The 21,049-nt window shown below is 41.7% G+C and overlaps 1 protein-coding gene across 2 annotated transcripts; it reads right to left on the reverse strand.

Moving 5' to 3' along the window:
- Positions 1–445: 445 nt before the first annotated feature.
- On the reverse strand, positions 446–20,992 carry SLU7 (spliceosome associated SLU7). Of its 2 annotated transcripts, none has more exons than XM_090064762.1 (16): positions 20,828–20,992; positions 20,128–20,251; positions 18,842–18,995; positions 17,820–17,900; positions 16,790–16,954; positions 14,336–14,401; positions 12,593–12,640; positions 11,236–11,367; positions 10,692–10,789; positions 8,078–8,145; positions 7,733–7,872; positions 5,915–6,076; positions 5,415–5,519; positions 5,193–5,267; positions 4,773–4,886; positions 446–3,335 (listed from the first exon to the last, which is right to left on the reverse strand). In XM_090064762.1, the coding sequence occupies exons 2-16, from the start codon at positions 20,214–20,216 to the stop codon at positions 3,156–3,158; spliced, it is 1,677 nt and encodes a 558-aa protein (XP_089920888.1). In that variant the 5' UTR covers positions 20,217–20,251; positions 20,828–20,992; the 3' UTR covers positions 446–3,155. The 2 variants fall into 2 exon arrangements, with proteins under 2 accessions (XP_089920888.1, XP_089920887.1); XM_090064761.1 differs by having other exon boundaries at positions 20,128–20,323; positions 20,828–20,976.
- Positions 20,993–21,049: the final 57 nt, after the last annotated feature.

The following is a 21,049-nucleotide window of genomic DNA, read 5'->3' on the forward strand; positions in this document are numbered from 1 at the left end:
ATTTCTTAGGCCGTGAACACAGAGGTACATTTGTATCTTCAGAAATTTAAAAGCATCTCACTATGCAGATACAACTGCAGTTCACCAATATATTCATTTGCTAAAGAATTTCCCTCTTCCCCCACTAACTGCAACTTGAAGTTTCATAGAATAGTGTACGCTACACTGGCAGGTCTTTGAGATGTTTGCCTTTCATGGAAAGGGAAAAAGGGGACCTAAGGAGACCTTCCCTTCACATTTACAGCGTGAAGAAAACAGTTACCAACAGTCACACCCCTATGAGCTGTATCTACAGCTAAGGCTTGATGGCCAAGATGACAGGTTAATTAGTTACTAGCCCTAAACTGATCTTTATTTTGATTTAAAGGGCAGAGCCAGGGCCTGCATGCATATTTACACTGTCTTTATCTGCACTCAAGCTGAGACACTTCCACTAAGATCAGTGGAAGTTTCACATGGAGTTTTAATGTAGAACCACAATGGAGACAGCACAATTCTGCTCTGCAGAATATCTTGTACATTAGATTGTAATCAGTTTGTGAGCATGTAGTTTTTAGAAAACCACATACAAAGCATGCAAGAAATAAGTATGTTTGTATTACATAAAAAAATACAGTATTCTATGTAAATATGATCCACAGCTGTTACATCAGACATAATTGGTTGCAGCTGGATGCCTTGCATTTTATCATCCCTGAAGAACTGATATAAAAGCATTAAGTCACTAGTGAGAGCCAGGAAAAAAAAATTAAGGCAATGGAAAAGAAGGTGATATTTCTATGCTAAGGTGACAGAAAACTGTGACTTGCAAAATAAGAATGCTTATGCTTATATTTTCATTCCCATCACATTGGTTATACGTTAATGATTCCACCCTGTAACTGGGTTTCTGTCTTGCAAGTCAAAATGCTTTAGAATCTACAAGGTTAAAAACAAGACCTTAGCAGCAATTGATTTCTGTTCTGAATCTTCAGTAGTGCAGTGGGAACAGGAACATGCAACACAAAACAAACTGATGTGCTATCAACCTAACTTCACAGGTGGAAAGTTGCAACATAAATGATTTAATTGGTAAGCACTAGGGGTGTGTGAAATTCCATTCCGATTTGGATTCAGCCCAAACGGGGGACAGCGATTTGATCCATTGATTTTGATCAGTGTCCCTGATTTGATTTGGCTGAATCCGAATCTGAAGATTCAATGCCAATTCAGAGAATCAGCGATTCGGACATAGACAGCTTTAAATGTTTTTTCTATAGATCTTGAGGTACCAGGTGCAGCTCATGAACACTACGATGCTGGGGGGCCCCCTTGCAGCCCCCGGCTCAGCAGTCAGCCACAAGGGGACTCCAGCTGCCTCCCCAGACCCGGGAGGCACCAGTCACTGAGCTGGGGGGGCACGGGCCCACGCCTGCACGCTCCCCAGTGGACATGGAAGTGGACCGGAAGTGCTTCTGGTCCACTTCTGGGTCTGCTGCCAAGCGCACTAGGGAGCCCCCCCACACTCTTGTGGGATGCTCCATGTGCCCCAGCATCTCAGCATTCATGAGCTGCCTGCTACCTTGAGGTATGTAGAGAAAATATTTAAAGCTGTGTCTATGCCTGAATCACCAAATTTTTCTGACTCTCCCAATCAATTCAGAGGATTCCGATTTGATCGGGTTGATCGGGAAGATTAAAGGGGCGCCTGATTTGATTGGGATTCAAAGATGCGGCCACCTAATCGGGCTGAATCTTCGCTAAATTGAATAAGGGACCGAAGCTTCATACAGCCCTAATAAGCACACACTGCCAACTCTTCTGATTCAATAGACATTAGCTCCCAAAGTCGTTATTTCCGCACTGTAATTAGGGCTTCTATTTATAAAAAATAAAATAGGAGGGCCATAGGAAACTTTATTAACATCTGTTTGTATTTGCCAGTTGGGAATAGCTGTGTAACTCCAGACCAATATAGCACTATAGTGCAAAAAGTTGTAAAGGAACTATATTTATATAAATTACATATTTAACAAACTTTGGTTATAAGCTTCTCTCTGTGGTACTTAGTCCCTCTGACTGTAGTGCCTGCAGCACAGTCAGTTCTTAATGTGAATCAGTTGAACCCAGTAGCTTTCTGGTAGAGGTTACACAACTTCCAAAAGCTATGTAGGAAGTGTCACCAGTAAGAAAATCCAATGCTTCTATCCCTGGGCAGTTCTCAACTAAGTCTTGCACCTCTCCCCTTGGAAATGTAGAAATCATGTTTCCAACAGTATAAATATCCTGTATTTAATCCAAGATTATCACAACTAGAAACTGGCCCTTACATTTGACATTTAATATTGCAGATTAAGAGATGGAATTCATTTAAGAAATATACAAATATTTCTCCTCAAAGTCAAACCACCACAGTGACAAGTACTGATGTCAGGACAATCTAAATGCTTGGAATGGCATTCATGTCTACTAAAATTAGAATGCAGTGAAAAATTGGTCAAATTTTCACAATACATTGCATTTTCAGTGGAGACCGGCAAAGAAGGGATATGTATAAAAGGGTATACTGATGATTAAAATAGAAATTTCAGGGTCTGTAGAATAAGCTTTTCTTAACCTTTTTAGTACAACCATTAAATGGACAGCATTAAAACTTTACATTCAATTTAACCAGTCATTACACATCACAGCAGATCAGTTTTTACATTCTGCATTCACAAAATAGGGTATGACAAATGACTAAGAATGATTCTATTTTCCACTTTGTGCCATTTGCAGGAAAAGACCCATCAGTGATGATAGTCTAGGCACCACTTGTTAGATATTCAGAAATTTTTGTGTTGAAACAGTGACACCTGCTGGCCAGTTCAATTAGGTACAGTCTCTTCCTTCATACTGTACTGGTACAAGGGACTTAAAGCAGTCGTCTACTACTTATACTTCAGTAGCATCGAGTCTATACTAAATATACTTAAAGAAAGAAAAGCACCCCACATAGCATTAATAAGCCTGAAAGCACTTGTTTTAAATACCACTCACTGACCTCTCCCTTGTTAAAAAGTGCCATTTCTGCAACATTTCACAGAAATGTGGAAATAACCAAAATTCTAGATACTTGCTCCCTAAGTATCATGTATTGACAGCCAGTCCTGCATGTTGGAATACTTTTCATATGATTACTGTCCGAGAAAGGAAGCCATAGGATCATCTGGTCTCTGCCGTTTCATCCTATAAGCTTCCATTTCTTCCTCTGTTGGTTCGCGGGCTTCGTACATGCTGTTATATGGCCTCTTCCTCTCATCTAACTGCATGAGTTCTTTAACATGGAGGAGACGAGCCTCTTCTGCATTTAATGCCTGAAGCGAAAGCAAAAAGAAGGTGAGGAACACATCAGATCCTACTCCTGTAAAAAGCCAACAATCAGGCAGAAAGGTACACCACATACTCCAAAACCATACAACAAAGCTAGTGCTTATTCTTCTTTTACACATTTCAGGTTTATAACTTCTAATGCAAAAACAAGCTAGCATTTAAACCGCACTTTAATTAGCTGCCAGTTTATTCACAGTGTATATACATAGTATAACCACAGGACAACAATTCTCAATCAGGGTGCCATGGCTGTGCCATACAATGTTAGCAATTTTAGACATGCAATCACAAAATAAACCCAGAGATTTCAAACGGGAAGCCATAATGTTAATAACGTTTTGACCTGTTGTGGTCTTTCTGAGTTTGTTACAACAGAAATACTGCTGTATTAAATTTCTATGGTAAAAAAAACAAATGAAAACTCAAAGCTCTAGCATTTTCCAAGAAGTGTTTCCAGTCTAGAAAGGTTGAAAACCACTACTATAGGCTGTTAAAGTACAATAATTTTCAAGTGGATGGGTGTGCAGGTTGGAACTTTAAAAAGGCAGCTAAAGGATCTAGCAGCACAAGTTACTATTTGAAGTCACTGAATGTTACTTAAGCACTTTTTAAAACTGAAGTCAGAGCAAATTAACAAAAAAATGCCACAGCAAGCTATTCCTTTCTTTGGTGCACTGCTGCTGTCTGCTGTTCAATTATGGCTGTTGTTTAACCAAAAAGGCTGTAAACAGACAGAATACCGCACCATCCCCCTGCAACAAACAGTGATTTACTTTAAGCTTGGCATGCCCCTGCACTGAGCACAGCACATGCTCAGAAGAGGCACTATGTGTCAGTCTGACTCAGTTCACCCTGCATTTGTATAGATCAGGCAGCTTCAGCAGGGCTTTTTGACTGAACCAGCTATTAGATAAAAATGCCAAAAAGCCCCGCTGAAGTGCTCAATCTATACAGATGCTGCGGAACTGAGTCAAACTAATATGCTTTCTCTTTCAGTAAAGTACCGTTTTTCCCCACTCCTATATCTGTCAGCATCCAAAGTGGCTGAAGCACAGCATGCAACTTTTAAAGCTCCAATCCACAGCTCAGTGGTGATGTGTTTAGTGATGTCACTGAGACACTGTATAAATGCAGTAAATCCACCTGTGTATTATCACTTGCAGGATAGGGTCAAGATTTATCCTCTCGTGGAATATGTCAAGTAATTGATACAAATAGCAGAAAGACTGTGATGGAGTTCTTATTGCTCATAATTCAAATGTCAAAGCACTGAAAACCACTTCAGCTCAGCAGCAAAGGAAAATAATGCATAATATTACAAGACCCATGATGAAAAGCCATGAATATTAATTGGCAGATCTCAGCTAAACCTAATTTTTCAGTTACAGAAACAAAGAATAGCTGTTCAACAATAAACTTACCCTTTTCAGTTTTTCTTGTTTCTTTCTCTCTTCACCATCACTATCTGAATTTGAGCTCTTCTTATGCTTCTTCTTTTTCTTCTTCTTCTCTTCTTTCTGTTTTTCTTGATGCATCTGAAGTATAAAAATAGTAGAAAAGCTTAAGCCTGAAATTCTAGTGGTTACTGTCATATAGGTGCATCTCCAATATACTTTGCCTCAAAGGTCTATCAACTATCTTAGAGCTTAGCTCATGAGTACTGAATGCTAACAATAATCCAGTACAAAACCTCCTAATAGGGCTCAGAAAAATGGCTCGTATGCTCTTTTTTGTAGTATAGTTACTACATGTACTTCCCTCATCTTTTAAAGTGCTAGATAGATGACAAAGAGCTCATTTTATCTAGATATTTTTCCCACATTTAAGGGATAACAACTTACCTCCACCAGTGTTTTGGGTTTTGCCATGTATTCTTCCTCCCTGCATTCTTCCTCTGGCAAATCTGCCTCAGCATTCTGCATGATAAAGATAAGAGGAAGTGTGATCTCACAACATGCATTCCAAATGACAAACATCACATTTTAGCCTCATGTTATTTTATTAGCTCAATTCTTTATAGAAGTATGCAAAGTTCAGTTGCTTACACATGAAGCAATACTCACAGCAATCTCTTTCCCAGCTTCTCCTGTGCAATAGGAATACTTGACAAATGAATGGCAGCATTTATAGCCCCACTTGCCTTCCTTCCAGTATGAACCCCAAATACACTGCAAGGAAAAAAAACGATACCAAGCAATTACTGAGCTGTCAGAGTTATTATGATGTTGTTGGCAGCATTTCTAGATAACACTAATTTACCCAAAGACAGAAGAAAGAAAGTTTTGAAAAGCACGTCTGATATATTACATTACAAGAACAGGAAACACGATGCCCAGTGCCCATTATGAGTCAAGTTATGGAAGCACAACTGCCATTTGGATTGCTGAATCTCTCTGCTATAACCTTCCCTTGATTCATACACGTACTTTCCATTAGAGCTATTCAAGCTGGGAAAGAGGGTGGGGGAAGAAGCAATATAGTTATTGTTTTGGTTACTGTACAACTGTCCTAGTAGCATCTAATCATATTTCCTCTAATTAAGCCGGAAATTAGCTTTGCTTACCGTATGGTTGTTGATCGTTACATCCTCTTCATATTTAGAGCGAGCAATAGCTTTCTCTTGTCCTTTGATGACTGTTCCATGTCTAGAATACTCTACATAGTCTTCTGTCTGAGCTAACAGCAATTCAGCTGGTGGGGCATCGAGATGTTCTTGTCCTCCATACTATAACAAAAACAATGGTTTTAAAACCTTGTTGCAAACATAAAATGATATTTGCAGATAAATTTGCATTTCAAACCCATCATCTCACCACATTTCCCTGTGGAGTTACATAACATTTTGAACAAAGCGGATTGCTTCAATTTTTATGCTTTTTTCCAATTTGCTAAATAAAGATAATGTTTTGTTACTGAGTTTAAAACAGATACCATAATATCATAACGATATTCCTCATTATAATCACAGACTTTCTACGCCAGTAGAAGTGTAATCCCAATACAGAAAAATACGGCTATATTAATTATTCTTGATAACAACAAAAGTTGGAATCTACTTGGAGGATTTGTTTTTATTGAGTTGTTTAATTAAATGTGATGGCAATAAAAGGTCAGATTAACTGCTCAAAACCAAAAGCCTACAAATTCAGATTTTGAAAAGTACTACTCCTCTTGCATGAGCCAGAAAAATATATTTGCAACATTTATACAAAACAATCCAGGTTTCAGTTTTCCAAAAATATCTATTTTTAATAGAGGTGCACCAATGTACTGGTCCATATCATATTGCCACTGATAAACAGAAAATTGACATTAAAATTGGTAATCGCTTGCAGAATGCACATGGCCAGGAATGCAGCCCAGCAGCTTGAAGAGCAGTGTCTGGCCAGTAAGCCCATGGCAGAGGGGGGGGACACGACAGATCGAGTCACCCGTGGTGAGTCAATCCAGGTAGTTTCTGACAGTTTAGGGCTAAGTCCCTGATGACAGGGAGAGAAAGAGACTTACAAACTAGGGCTGTGTGGAGCTTCAGTCACCGATTCAGTTGAGGAGATTTGGCCCAATTAGGTGGCCGAATCTCCGAACTGAACCAGGAGACCCATTAAAAATCGCTCTGAATCGAATCGGAAGTCTCCAAATTGATTCGGAAAGATTAGACGATTTCACCATAGACACAGTTTTATATGTTTTTTCTACATACCGCCAGTTACCAGGTGTGGCTCATGAATGCTGAGATTTTGAGGCGGATGGAGTATGTCCCATGGGAGCAGGGGGTTGCCCCTTGAGCACTCAGCAATGGACCTAGAAGTGGACCAGAAGTACTTCGGGTCCACTTCTAGGTCTGTTGTGGAATGCGTGGGGGACCTCCCGCCCCACAGCTCAATGACTGGTGCCTCCTGGGTCAGGGGGTCCCCCCCCCCCGTCCACTCAGCAGCAGGCCCAGAAGTAGACCTGTGGGACGCTCTGTCCGCCCCACCATCTCAGAGTTCACGAGCTGTGCCTGGTACCTTAAGGTATGTAGAAACACACATATAAAGCTGCGTCTACAGCCGAATTGCTGATTCTCCAAATCAAATCTTCAGTTTCTGCCAAATCTAATTGGGACAGTGATCCAAATCAGCAAATTGAATCACTGTCCCCCCAAATCGGGCAAAATCCAAATCGAATACTGCCCGCTTTACACGGCTCTATTACAGACCCTTGAACTACAGTTAGCGACTACAGAAATTAACTTACTAGGATCCAGCGGGTAAAGACTACATAATTTTATATTTTATATTAGAATACTGGAGTTTTGAACAGTAGTAAGAAAAAAAAGGGAAAAGCCCAGGCTTGTCCAAACGTCTACAGAATTCTTGTTCAACAGTGTTGTTTATTTTACCTTCTCTAGAATGCCTTCTTTTTGCTGTGCCTTGAAATCTTCTTTTTTCACTTTGAAGGATTTGTATAGAAGTTCTAGCTTTGTAGGATCTGCTTGAAGATGAACTTCAGAACCTTTGTCATAAGCCTCCCAAGCAAACACTGTACATGTAAAAGACATCAATGAAATAATCATTTTAAATCTGATGGACATTTTTCAGACTGACACCCTTTATTTGGGTTTTCTAAAAATCATTACATGACCAAGTTTCCAAATTATCTACAGGAAATTCACTTCTCTGGAAGAGAAACAGAGTACTGTTAAAATGTTTAGAGAATGATTTTAATGACAAAATGAAACACTTACACTGAGTCTGTGCCATTGAAATGGTATCTCCAGTGTAACGAACAAAGTTGTCACCTGCATAGCCAACCCTATAACAAAAGAATGCTTATGTAACTTTTTTTTAAAAACACACAAATGGTTTCATTCTTTTTCTTTGCATATTTTAACCATGAAGCTCTCTTGCTTGATAGGACACGCCACCACCACTACTCACAGAATGCTACCTACCATATTATTTCAACATAGCTTTTCTTTTATGAGGATGTTCTGTGGCACTGTAAAGTCAGACAACTAACTACTGTATTTACTCAAATAAGATAACCTCCCACCCCCAAAATTAGTCCATATGGAAAAATTCATAAATTTGTTATAAATTTTCCAGGTATACAATCCAATTATCAGAGGGTTGTCTTAAATTCACCCCACCTCGCTGCTACAATAGGTAAAGTAGTGGCTGGGGGTGGGGCTAGGTACCCCACTTGGCCTCTCTGTCCCTTCCCCCAACGTTTCACTGAAGCCTTCCTGTACCCCACCACACCCAGTTACCCAATTGCTGCCTATTCCCCCCCCCCCAATCCCTTTGGTCTCTGCCTCTTCCCTCCTGCTTACTGTCAGATGTTGCTCAGGCTGTATTCCCTCCCTGGAACACAATACCTGGAAGTGTAGCCCTTGCTACTCTTACCAGGCCATGCAATAGTAGCGGCACTACTGCAGGGGACAGAGTTTCCATGTGCTCCATGCCTGGGAAGGAATTCAGTCGAAGCTGGAGCTGAACTGTGCCCAACAGGAAGGGGGATGAAAGGGCAGGACAGGCAGGGAAGGGAGAGGAAGAAGCTGCAAGGGGGCAAGTGGCTGTTGCAGCTCTAACTGGCACCAATCTGGGGCCAGGGCCAGTCAGAGCTGCAGCAGCCCCCCTCTCCACTTTGTTCATCTTAGATTCATGAAGGGCTTTCCTCCCTCCCCCCACCGCCATGCTGATGGGGGGGGGAGGAACGTGTCTTAGATTCATGTAAACATGGTATTTTTGGTGTTTTTAAACACATTTGTTCTCCAGTGTCCTAAATGCCTGCTGGAAGGGCCAAGTTTCAGATTAGGTTTTCTAGAAAAAAAAATTATCCCAATTTGATGAGTTTCTCTGCTGTGATAAATGTCAAGTCAAGAATGAAAAACAACTGTAAAACAAGCTACTACTGAAATGTATATGTAAACATATCACTTAAATCTACAGATATGGTCGGACCCAGAGGATGTAATTGATGGCAGTCACTCACTGTGGTGTCCTGTGACCAGTGGGGTCCCTCAAGGCTCTGTCCTTGAACCCATACTGTTCAACATCTTCATTAATGATGTGGACATTGGAGTCAGGAGTGGACTGGCCGAGTTCACCAATGACACCAAACTTTGGGGCAAAGCATCCACGCCAGAAGATACGCGGGTGATCCAGGCTGACCTGGACAAGCTCAGCAAATGGGCAGACGAGAACCTGACGGTGTTTAACACCGAAAAATGCAAGGTTCTCCACCTTGGGAGGAAAAACCTGCAGCATCCTTATAGGCTCAGCAGTGCTACGTTGGCTAGCACTACAGAAGAAAGAGACTTGGGGGTCATCATTGACCACAAGATGAACATGAGCCTGCAATGGGATGCTGCGGCTAATAAAGCGACCAAAACGCTGGCTTGCATCCATAGATGCTTCTCGAGCAAATCCCGGGACGTCATTCTCCCCTTGTACTCGGCCTTGGTGAGGCCGCAGCTGGAGTTCTGCGTCCAGTTTTGGGCTCCACAATTCAAAAAGGATGTGGAGAAGCTTGAGAGAGTCCAGAGGAGAGCCACGCGCATGATCAGAGGTCAGGAAAACAGATCTTACGATGACAGGCTGAGAGCCATGGGACTCTTTAGCCTGGAAAAGCGTAGGCTCAGGGGTGATCTGAACCCCTTATAAGTTTATCAGGGGTGACCACCAGGATCTGGGGGAGCGTCTGTTCACCAGAGTGCCCCAAGGGATGACGAAGTCGAACGGTCACAAACTCCTGCAAGACTGTTTCAGGCTGGACATAAGGAAGAATCTCTTTACTGTCCGAGCCCCCAAGGTCTGGAACAGTCTGCCAGCGGAGATGGTTCAAGCACCTACATTGAACACCTTCAAGAGTAAATTGGATGCTTATCTTGCTGGGATCCTATGACCCCAGCTGACTTCCTGCCCTTTGGGCAGGGGGCTAGACTTGATATCCCGAGGTCCCTTCCAGCCCTGAAGATGATGATGTCTATGAAATATCATTTCTAGGACATGAGAGAACACTTGTCAATTATAATTAGCTTTTCTGCCTACTTTACAGTTCTTACACACAAAATGCAAAGTCTGTTCTGTGCCCCAAAGGACAAAGACCAAAATTTACCTAAATCAAGTACCAGCAGTAATGATTAGCCTTTTGCTGTATCAACTTGTATGCGAGACGGGAAAATTAGCTGACAAATGGAAAAAAAAGTTCTATTAAGAAGTTCTACCTATCCATAATTGCTTAATGCCTCATTAGTAGCAAGATACATAAGTCTGCGAGGTGATACAAGGTTAATAAGGGCATTTTTAGTTTATCTTGTTTTGTTAGAAAGGGCCCAACTCCTGTTTCTGACTTACTCATCTGGATTTTTGCCGGTGTTAGCATACGGGTTCTCTCTCATCGCTCTCGTTTTAGGATCGTAGTAGGCAGAGTTTGGATCCAGATTCCTCAAGTACTTAAAAAAAACCACAAACAAACAACCCCCCCACAAACAATTAGAATATGTGCAGAATTCCAACAGACTGCAAAGTGTTAAAAGCATCCAGGGAGAGGATAAAGTAAAGCACTAGATACTATGCATCTACAGCTGCTAGTAACTCCAGTCTTTAAAAAGAGATAACCAAGATCATAGCTTTCCCCCCTTACTCCACTCTTTTCCCTCTTACTCCCCCAAATTAAGGCAGAGCTAGGATGGCATTCACATTGTGACTGGCTTCTGTGCTGCAGAAGATTTTAAAAAATAGATTTTGGCACAAGCTGGATTTATAGCCTTTTGTGTTTGTTCATGGTATAAAAACATCCTGAAACAACTGCATTCCTTCTATTCTTTCCTCAGAAATGGAATTTTCTTGCTTCATGCTTGAGTTCTAACATCAACTCTAGTCATTTGCTCCTGCTTACTTTTGCAATATCTTCCCGGATACGTAAGTTTCGGACTGTAATACGTCTTTTGGAGTCAAAGTTCTGTCCGGGCATGTCAATATCATCTGCGTATTTATCTTCATCCTCATCTTCACTGTTATGATCTCGTTCCTGAAAAGCGAAAGCAGAAATCAACTAAGTAAAAGATGGGTATTAAATCTAGAAATAAGTATTAACAATGGACTTCATGTTCTACAAATGATTTTATGAAAAAATACTCCCTAGTTAAAAATTAGCATTGCAATTTTTTGTGGTTGTTTGTAATCTATTCTGAAGTTACTTTCAAAGATTCAGAAGTGATTATGTTAGAGGATTTCCATTTCCTCTTATAAGATCATGAGTTAAACAACTGTGATAATATTTAAAAGAAGTTATTTTAGACAGCACATCTAACATAGCATTAGGATTTTCTTTCACAAGTTAAGTTATTCTTGTGCCTGGCAACTTCAGTATTACAATAAGATTTTAAAAGAAGGAATACTCTGTGCATACAAGCTGCAAGGCAAGCAAGTCCTGCCTAGGTAAATCCTTGGGTGGCATGGATCCAACCACTTTCTAGGTTGGGGTAGGCAACGTTTTCTGGCTGGAGTGCCAAAAAACACCACAATGCCTACCTTGGAAGGTGCCAGAGTGCCAGCATGGCAGAAAAACAAAATGAGGGCAAGGGGTACATGGCAGGATGCCCTGCTTGTGCCCCTTACCCCACCCCCCGCAAAGCACCTGCCCCCAGCCCTGCTGCCCTGTGCCCCCCACCCAAAGCCCCTGCCCCACAGCCCTGGCTCTGTGGCTGCCAGCAGCTACCCTGGCTCTGGGTAGCTGCTGAAGCCCGGGCTGCTCCCAGCAGGGCTTGCAGCATCTCAGATGCCTGCTGGGAGCAGATCAGGATCCCAGCTACAAATAGCTGCACCAGGCTCATCACCTCTGTGCTGGGAGAAGGGAGAGACCAGGGTTGCGCTGCCTCAGGCCCTGCCCCCACCACCTGCTCTGAGGTGCACCTGCACGCGCCAGTGCAGAGCTGATGCCGGAGCCCGGCACAGCTGTTTGGAGCCTCCCGGCTGTAGCCCACCCCTGCTCTGGGGAGCTGCTGCCGCCAGCCAGGATCCTAGCCTGCTCCCAGCAGGCAACTGGGATGCTGCAAGCCCTGCTGGGAGCAGCCCAGGCTCCATCGCTGGCACCAGCTACCCGGACCAGGACTGGGTGTGGCGTGCCAAGCAAAATGACCTCACGTGCCATGCTCAGCACGCATGCCAGGGGTTGCTGACCCCTGTTCTATACCCTCCTACTCCAGCTAATGGTCTTTCTCCCTGTGGTGCAATACATTTAGTAAGTGTCTTACTGTCTGTGAATTTGGTTCCTCTTCTCCCCACTGGTGTCTTGGGGAATTCTACAGCAAACAAAGAACACATCACCAGAGAATACACAATGTTGGGGAGGGGGAAGAAGGCAGAAGGAATTGTTGGAAAAAGCAATCAAAGAAGGCTTAATGCATAAGAAGTCTTGTTGGAGGTAAAGTGAAATAACTATGGAACAAAATCCATTACAGACCACCGTGGCAATGTCCTTTAAGTTTACAAGCCTCTCACAACATAGAAAAAATCTTGAAGTATTTAATTTTTTTCCCAGTCAAATCTACAATCATCTTGAACTGGTGGACAACTGCATGAAGGCTTTTAGGCCATGGACTACCGCTATAATTTAAAAATAAACTCTATTACTTTCAACTTAAACTAACCTCTCACCAGAACTCCGCTCATGTTATTTTTGTTTAAATGTTCTGAAATTGATGACAATTTAACAGGAATTAGGAGCAGCTTAGTCTTTTTCATTCATGCACCAGACCTTGTGGTTTAACTAGGAGAAAGCTGGCTGAAGTATTTTAAAAGGAACCAATGGACTTCAAAGTTGAGAATTTCTGGAACAGTGAAGTGGGAAGATCCATAGCTACCAGAGAAATCAGGATTCGTAGAAGGGACCTAACCTGTCTCACTCCAAAACGTCCTTCCAGCATCATTAATATGCTTCCTTCTACCACTTCCCTAATGTCAGAAACCAATATGGAGTGACCTCTGGATATCTTGCACTGGGATAAACAAGAGACCCCACGTTTACCCTGCCATTTAGCGACAAAAATCATGGTACCATTTATAGAACAAGAGGATAAAATTGCTTCAATTCTGTGCGTTTGTTGTGGCTGAGAAGAAACAGGCTATATCCTAAAATCTAAACCTCACTTAGTGATCTATTTTTTTTAACATGGAAAGTTAGTTACCCTGCTTACAGTTTGAATATTAAATGCATTTAAAGACATATCAGTGCCTTAATTCACTAGCCCCTTGCATTAGAAAAGTAAGAACAAGAAAAACCAAAGCCAAGACCTGTAAGAAAAAGGGAATCCAAATAAGATAAAATAAACATTGGTATTAACAACTGAACTAGATGCAAAAAAAAGTGGGTACCAAAGAGAATATAGTTCATTCATGTGTATGCTAAGCGTGGGCTAATCAATTCATCAGCAGATTTTACAGGAAAAAAGTAAAATACAAAATATCTTGAGGATGAATAAGTATTTTATTCTCTGAATAAAATTAACTAAACATAGAGATGCCCCTCTAACTCACAGCTATGTTCTGCTTGCCCTAACAAGAGTATAGGTTATCAGGACTGAAGTAGGGTAACTTTGCCTATGATATGAAGGCAAGGCCATTTTAAACTTGATGCAAAGTACACAAATACAAGTCCATTTTTCTTTTAGCATAGTTATATCACACAAAAAGCTGAAATATAGGACAATGCAAGATGCCTACTGCAAAAATATGCACAATGTGGAAAAAAAAAATCACTATCACTAATTCCTGTTCTGGCCCAGCAGCAGCACTTGGGAATGGGGTTATCAGTGGTGCATGCTAAAAACTGCACAGCTGAGGTTTCAAACCACATAAAAAAGAAATATTTGTTAAAACAATCTTCATTATTTGGTTTGAGCTAAAAGCATCCGATAGCCAAGATGGCTTGTTTCACAGAGAGGAGAAAGAAGCATCATTCTCTTCAAGGACAATACATTAGGCTTTTGTTTACTTACCACCTGTTCTAGTTTCCCTGATGCCAACTCTTCCTGCAGCTTCTGGGCTTTCAGCGTCCGTTTGGCCTAAATATGATAGCATGGCAATACTTTGAGTACTTTTTAATGATCATCTTTTGCAAAGCATATTCAAAGCTCGTCTGGGCATCTTTACAATTTTAAATGCATCACTTGTTAGCAAAAAAAAGAAAATGTTCATAATAACTAGCAATTGGCAGCAAATAATCACCAGTTTTGATAGTCATTAAGCACTCAGCGCCCCAGTTTGGCTCCAGTCAGTTTATACAAATCCTCAATGTTGGCTACCCCTTTCCCCCTCCCTCCCCACTTAGCCACTGAGGAAGGGAAATGGGATACTCCTCAACTGTTGGCTCCTAGATAACAAGTCTCTTTGCACAACCTGGATACATTTTAGGAACAAATGTAGTTACAATGAAAACCCACAAAAAGTATAAGTTCAAACATTAGTTGTGAGCAACTGCTTTCTGAAGTGACAAGAGGACCAAAACAATATGCCTACTGATGTGATGACATTCAAGTCTAGATCAGGGGTTCTCAATCTTTATAGATTCAAGGCACCCCTCAAAAAATGTCAGCTCTTAGTTTTCACTTTAATGACTCTTTCTGTAGAAAAAGTTATTATGTTGCAAAGAAATCAAAGACTCAACACATCAGAGTGCTTTAAACTCTACAGATTCCTATTTAAAATCTCTGGGTTTATCTTGCAAATCATGTTTGCAAACTGGCACTCTGCAGCACCCCAAAAGGATCTCAAGGCACCTAAGGGTGCTGCACCACTCTGGTTGAGAATCACTGGTCTAGGCCTTTAAATGAGACTACCAAATCTACTTCATGCTTCTGTACGGGACATGCATACACACAGTTAAAAAAGGCCACCTATTCCAAAAACCGGAATTACATTTTCTGACATCATAAGCATTCAATTGTAAAGAGTGCTTTTTCAGCATTAATGTTTTTTCCCCACAGTGAATATCAAAGCCTAGTCCAGGGAGATCCAACTGGCAGCCCATAGGCCACGTGCTGCCCACCTGTTACCCTCCTCCCCTCCCCACACAGGTTCCTGCCCAGCTTCCACTCCCCTCACTCTAGCTGCACCTGGAATCTTCATGTTCTTCACCAGCTTTTGCTGCCTGCCCCTGCCCTAAGCAAGGCAGCTGAGGTCTGGGGCTGTGCAGGCATGTGGTGGGGTGGTGCACTACAGTGCAGTGGAGGTAGGGTCTACTCAAGCTGGTAAAGATTTGACAGTGACTCACTAGGGAGTGAATCAATGTTCCTTAATGTGCATAAAGCAAAATTATATTGCTTTCTTTCAAAAATGGTTTAGACAGATTTTGAGAATGGTGAGTAAAGTGAAACAAAGGTGGCTGCGTCTAAAAAGAAGTATTCATAAGCAGCTGCTAATTGTGCCAGAAAATTAATTCCAAAACAGAGCATGTCAACACAAGATGTTTAACTGTACAGCTGACTAATTAGCTTTGCAGTAAATATCTTAGCATCTACAGGTACACCCCTATTATGTACTGGAAACTAAAACTCTGCAGCAGGGTTTACTGTATTAGTTTTTACAAGTACTACCCTGCTGTGAAGTTGTTTCATGAGCATCAGTGCATGTGTAGACACTGACCCGGCTGGCTGGTATATAAGGATGCTTCAGTGTGGGGACTGCCTACTGGCTAGCCCCATACTGAAGCACTCTTTCCCCACCCAGCCCTTCCACAGCAAACTGAGCCTGGTTGGAGAAGCCAGGGCTACTCCAACTGGGTCCTATGAACTGTGCATGAATAAGCTCCAGAGCTGACTGCCCTGGAGTTAAATGCTCCTGGGCATAAATTCAAATGGTACACCCAAGAGCAAAAAACATGTGCACTAATTGCATGTATAGAACTGGATTTTTAAAGTGTGCAAGTAGCAGCTTGATTTCATGGCATTACAGAGTAGATGATTAACAAAATAATTAGGAAGTAGAATCACCAGGACGTGAGACTAAGACGTAGAGACTAAGTAGCTTCTCCACTAAAAGGCCTTTAAATGAGATTACCCAATCTTACCCAATCTACTTCATGCTTCTGTATAGCACATGCATATACACAGTTAAGAAAGGCCACCTATTCAAAAACAGTAATTACAAGACTAAAGTAGCTTCTCCACTAAAATCAAACTTCTGTCACCTGCAGTCCATCTCCATATTAGCTACTTTCAAAATTATACTAAGAAGTATTTGCAAACAACTCTGACCTGAGGCTCAATTTACAGAGTGAACTAGAACACAACTCCCTGTTTTGAGTTTTCACTTCCACAAATTTCTCCTGTTGAACCACCAAATATACATATTCTACATCACGCAGTAGCGCTACAGAGTTCAGAAGGTCTAGTCAAAAGGGCTGTTTGGGGCTTAAAAACAACCACCCCCATCCAAATAAAATTTCTGCATACCAAGTCAACTTTAGAATATTCTTCTACAATCTTCATATGCTCTTCTGGGTTATAACCATTCCAACGATCTCTCTTCCCATCATAATCAAACATCAGTTGAGGCTGTACATGTTCATCTGGAGCAATGTTCATGCTTGTGTATTTTGCTCCAACTTTCCTGGGTCTCTGAAAGGGAAATAAGCAACACCTTTGCACACTGATGGTTTTGCAAGATGAAAGTTTAGCTAATTAGCTGTGTGTAATTTCCTGTAATTTTTTCACTGCTGCCTCAGTATTATAGCATACTGACAGTGGAAGGCTAAAGAAAAAGCAAAAATGCTCAAAAAAGGGAAACAGGATTATAGTCTACAAAACTGGGCTGGAGACTCAGATGCAAGGTACTTTTTACTTAAAGAACACCCCCCCCGCCAAAAACCACACAGATTCATAGATGTAGGGTCGGAAGGGACCCAAGTAGATCTTCAAGTCCTGGGCAGGAGAGAATACTGGGCTCATATGAACTCAGCTAGGTAATTATCAAGCCTCCTCTTGAAGTCATAGGATCTGCACATACCCCAGCAAATAAGATTTCAAGCTGATGTCACATTAATAGATATTAATGAGTAGCTTTAAAATATTATTATTGATTTTAATAGAACCAGAGCTAAAAAAAAAAGCAATACAGGCAGAACATGAACTAAAATTAAAACAGTTACTAAAAAGAACTAAACAAATGACATAGAGGCGGCAGATGAGAGTTGCTTGAGTAAAGTGATCATTTTCTTATCTGTAACTGTTTTCACACACAGGGCTTGAGCTACAAATGTCCTTAGATATACCACAAATTGAATGGTCCGTTAGTCTTTTAATGGTCTTCAAACAGCATGTTGAAGAGCTGACTTTCACAAATTCAAGTAAAAGCATCAGTTTAATTTTAGTTAAAACTTAAGTTTCAGTTTGACAAATCTAAATTGATACCTTTCAGTAGATAATTTCCATCATAACAGAACTGAAAGGAATGCTTTCCAGAAAAATTCAAACACCAAGTTACCTCTAGGCAGTCTTTCTTGTTGTGTGTCATTGCGCCACAGTTCTCACAAGCCCCTTTGCGATATCTTGTTGCTAAAGCATTCTAAACATGAAAAAGCAAACACTGTGTGAATATAAGTAGCATGCCTGGCCCACTATGCCAGTACTCAGCTTTGCCTAATCAGGAAAACAAGCCTAATTAAGTAAATGAAGCACAAGTACATACAAGATAAGTTTCTTAAATCTAAAGCATTTACAGTGATTTCCAAATACCAAAGACTGCTTTGTAGAAGAGGTTTTCCTTCTGCTTCCCTACTTAATCATGAATGTAGAGAAACCATAAAGAAAGATGCAGTAGAACAAGATTCCCAAACTGTGGTATGCATACCCCTGGAGGTATGCAAGACACATCTGGGAGGTATACAGAAGACATTGTGTAGCGGTGGATTTAATTTTCATTAGAATAATAATTAGCATTTAAGGGCTTAAAATATAAAATGTATACTGCCAGGGGTATGTAGGTACCTGGTAAATCTGGAAGGGGGTATGCAATAAGAAAATATTTAGGAACCTCTGCACTAGAAGTGAGACAGACAAAATTCCATTGAATCCAATGACGTCAGAGTAAGCTCCCAAAATTTTCTTCAGAATATAAACTGAATCCATGTTGTTTTGTAGTTATTTAAAGTAATTACCAGTAAAAAGGCTAATGGTTTCATTTAAGTTCCTAGAAGGAAGACAGCTATACCACCAAAAACTTACATCCTTGACAGGTTTTTGTAGCAAGACAGAGGATCAAATGGCAATAAATGCTAAGCTATACTGACTGTCTAGAGAGAGACCCAGAGGTTGAGCTGAAACCTAACTGGTGCAATAGTTGGCGAAGCAAACTTTACCCAATACTAAAGTTACCCAAAGAGCACGGTGGCTACGGTGAAACATGGCTTAAAAGAAACCACCACAATTTTGTCAAGAACACGTTCTGCCCTTGGGTGTCTAGTGGAATGCTTGTGGAATGCCTATAACCAAGAGGTTTCTACTTACCTCTTGAACCCCTCGTTTATACCAGTCTCCAGATGTGCTAAACTGCTTCTGCTTCTCTGGCTGAGGTCTCTGGTGCTTTAGCGTAGGTCTTTTTGAAGGATCTATGTACCATGGCACTGAGGAGATGTACTGAGGAATATGAGGATTGATATCTCTGAGAAAGATTTTAAAAGAAAATGTTTAGACATACAAACAATATAAAACATGAATAGGAATCTTTTTTTTAAAACAGCATTTTTTGTATTTAGTATAAATATTTTTGTAACAGATGGTGTTAGATATTGGTCTTCTCAATACACTTATAACTGGTCTATACTTGCCAAATTAAACAGACCATAATTCTCTTTATTTCAATCCATTTACATGGGCTGAAATCCAGCCTCTAACCGAGTAACTTGACTTGGTATTATGAACAACACAGGATCTTAGGGAAAGAGTTATAGTCTCCCCCTTCAGCAGTGAAAAAACTGAGGATCTCTAGCTGTGCAAGGAGGTAAAATGGAAGTAGAGGAAAGTAAAGAACAATCTACATTATAACAAATCTTCTACCCAACCCCCCCATCCACCACTAAAATACTACATGGCTCCATCTATTACTGGCATCTTCACTTGCCATATACCAAATAAATATCATTTCTATGTTAAAGGAGTCTCTACCCTTACTGAAGGGAGAGGGAGAGGATTTGGGTCCTAAAGAACAACTCACAAAGTTGAGAATTTACACTAAGTCACTGTTATTGTAATTCTGCAAGTTCCCTATGAGTTTCTTTGGCTATCAGCAGGGAGTAGGGATGTAAATATTGTTTTAAATATTTTATCCTTTTAACCCCTTCTAATTATATTGGTTAAACGGTTAACCGATAACACAGCTGCTGCTGGGAGCCACTCCTGGGGCCTTTTAGGTGGGTAAGGCAGTGGCAAGCCCAGGCAGATAACACAGCCCAAATGAAGTCCCTAAGGTTGGGAAAGAGGGAATAGCACCTGTGAATGAGCAGCTCATTGCTTAGTTGATAAGTCATTAGGCTGCCTGCTGTTTTCCTTTTTAATCTCATAGGCTAGGGTACTACTCCCCCCTTCACCCCTTCCCTTCCTCCGCCCTGCCCTGCAGCCTTCCAGTTCTTGCTGGATTACTACTCCCTTTCCCTGCCAGATGGGCACACTAAACAACCAGTAAGCTAACCGGTTGCCACCGGGCTTAACAATTAATTATTTACCCTTTAACATCCCTAGCAGAAATATTACAATTACATCCCATTGGTAACACTGATGCCTTAAGTAAAACTTACTTTCCTTCCTCGTCTACTTCGGCTGGTGCATTACCCAGCTTTCTCTGTTCTTCTAGCTCCTTCTTCTTCCTCCAGTCCTCTCTTGTCATCTTCTTTGGCTCTTCCAAGCCCACATCATTTGAACCTCCAGGAGGAGTAGAGGCTATTACAGTCCCAGATGCCATTGTCTTTTCCCTTGCGAACACGTACACATGTACTGAAAAGGGCAATTCCTGGCATTATGAAAACTGAACAAAATCTATTTCAACCTGCTGTTTTACATCACTGCCCTTTACTTTTATTCACCACATTTAGCGCCTTCCAGCTTCCTAGTTACAATTCCTAAGAGAGAATTTTACCCCATGGCCCCTCTTGTCTGGACCAGTGTGGGGTGGGGGGCTTCCTCTGTAGTGAGGCCTGGCCCCATTTCAGGGATTTCTTGGGGCCCGTCCAGCCCCACCCCTCCATGGGGGCCCGATTCCACTAATACCAACTCTCATGAGGGGGGGGAAAAAAAAAATCATGATTTCCAAACGAAATGAACTCGTGATCTCCTGATGAAGAGATCAACTCCCGGGATTTTTCTTTCTGGCGCGTGTAGACAGCGCCGAGCCGGTAGGTCGGGGGAGGGGGCTACGGCGCGGGGGACAGCGGGGCCGGCACTGGGGTGACCAGGGCCCCGGGGCTAGGACAAGACACGCAACGGAGCGACGCTACCTACCTGCCAGGCCGTGTTTATCCAGCTAGGGCTCGGCCTCTCCCACAGTGCACCGCGCGACGGCTCTGGCCTTTTAAAGGCGTACAGCCCCTGCGAAGGGATGGAGCCTCAGCTTCCTCCCGCAGTATTCGGGGCAGGCCGACGTCTTCGCACAGCTGCCAGCTGCGAGACCCGCCGCGGTGACGCAACTGTGCATGCGCACACGCAACTTCCGGTTGACAGCAC

The sequence above is a fragment of the Crocodylus siamensis genome, chromosome 10 (genome assembly GCF_052110815.1).
Source record: "Crocodylus siamensis isolate JL-2025a chromosome 10, ASM5211081v1, whole genome shotgun sequence".
NCBI classification, from domain to species: Eukaryota; Metazoa; Chordata; order Crocodylia; family Crocodylidae; genus Crocodylus; species Crocodylus siamensis.

What these genes read in the sequence shown, in the direction of transcription:
- SLU7 (XM_090064761.1), bottom strand. Translation starts at nt 20,291, where the DNA reads ATGGCATCTGGGACTGTAATAGCCTCTACTCCTCCTGGAGGTTCAAAT. An exon ending in AGGAACCAAATTCACAGACA is followed by an intron (nt 11,368 to 12,592) that starts GTAAGACACTTA and finishes TTCGCTTTTCAG; the next exon opens with GAACGAGATCATAACAGTGA. An exon ending in TTCAATGGCACAGACTCAGT is followed by an intron (nt 7,873 to 8,077) that starts GTAAGTGTTTCA and finishes TTACATGTACAG; the next exon opens with TGTTTGCTTGGGAGGCTTAT.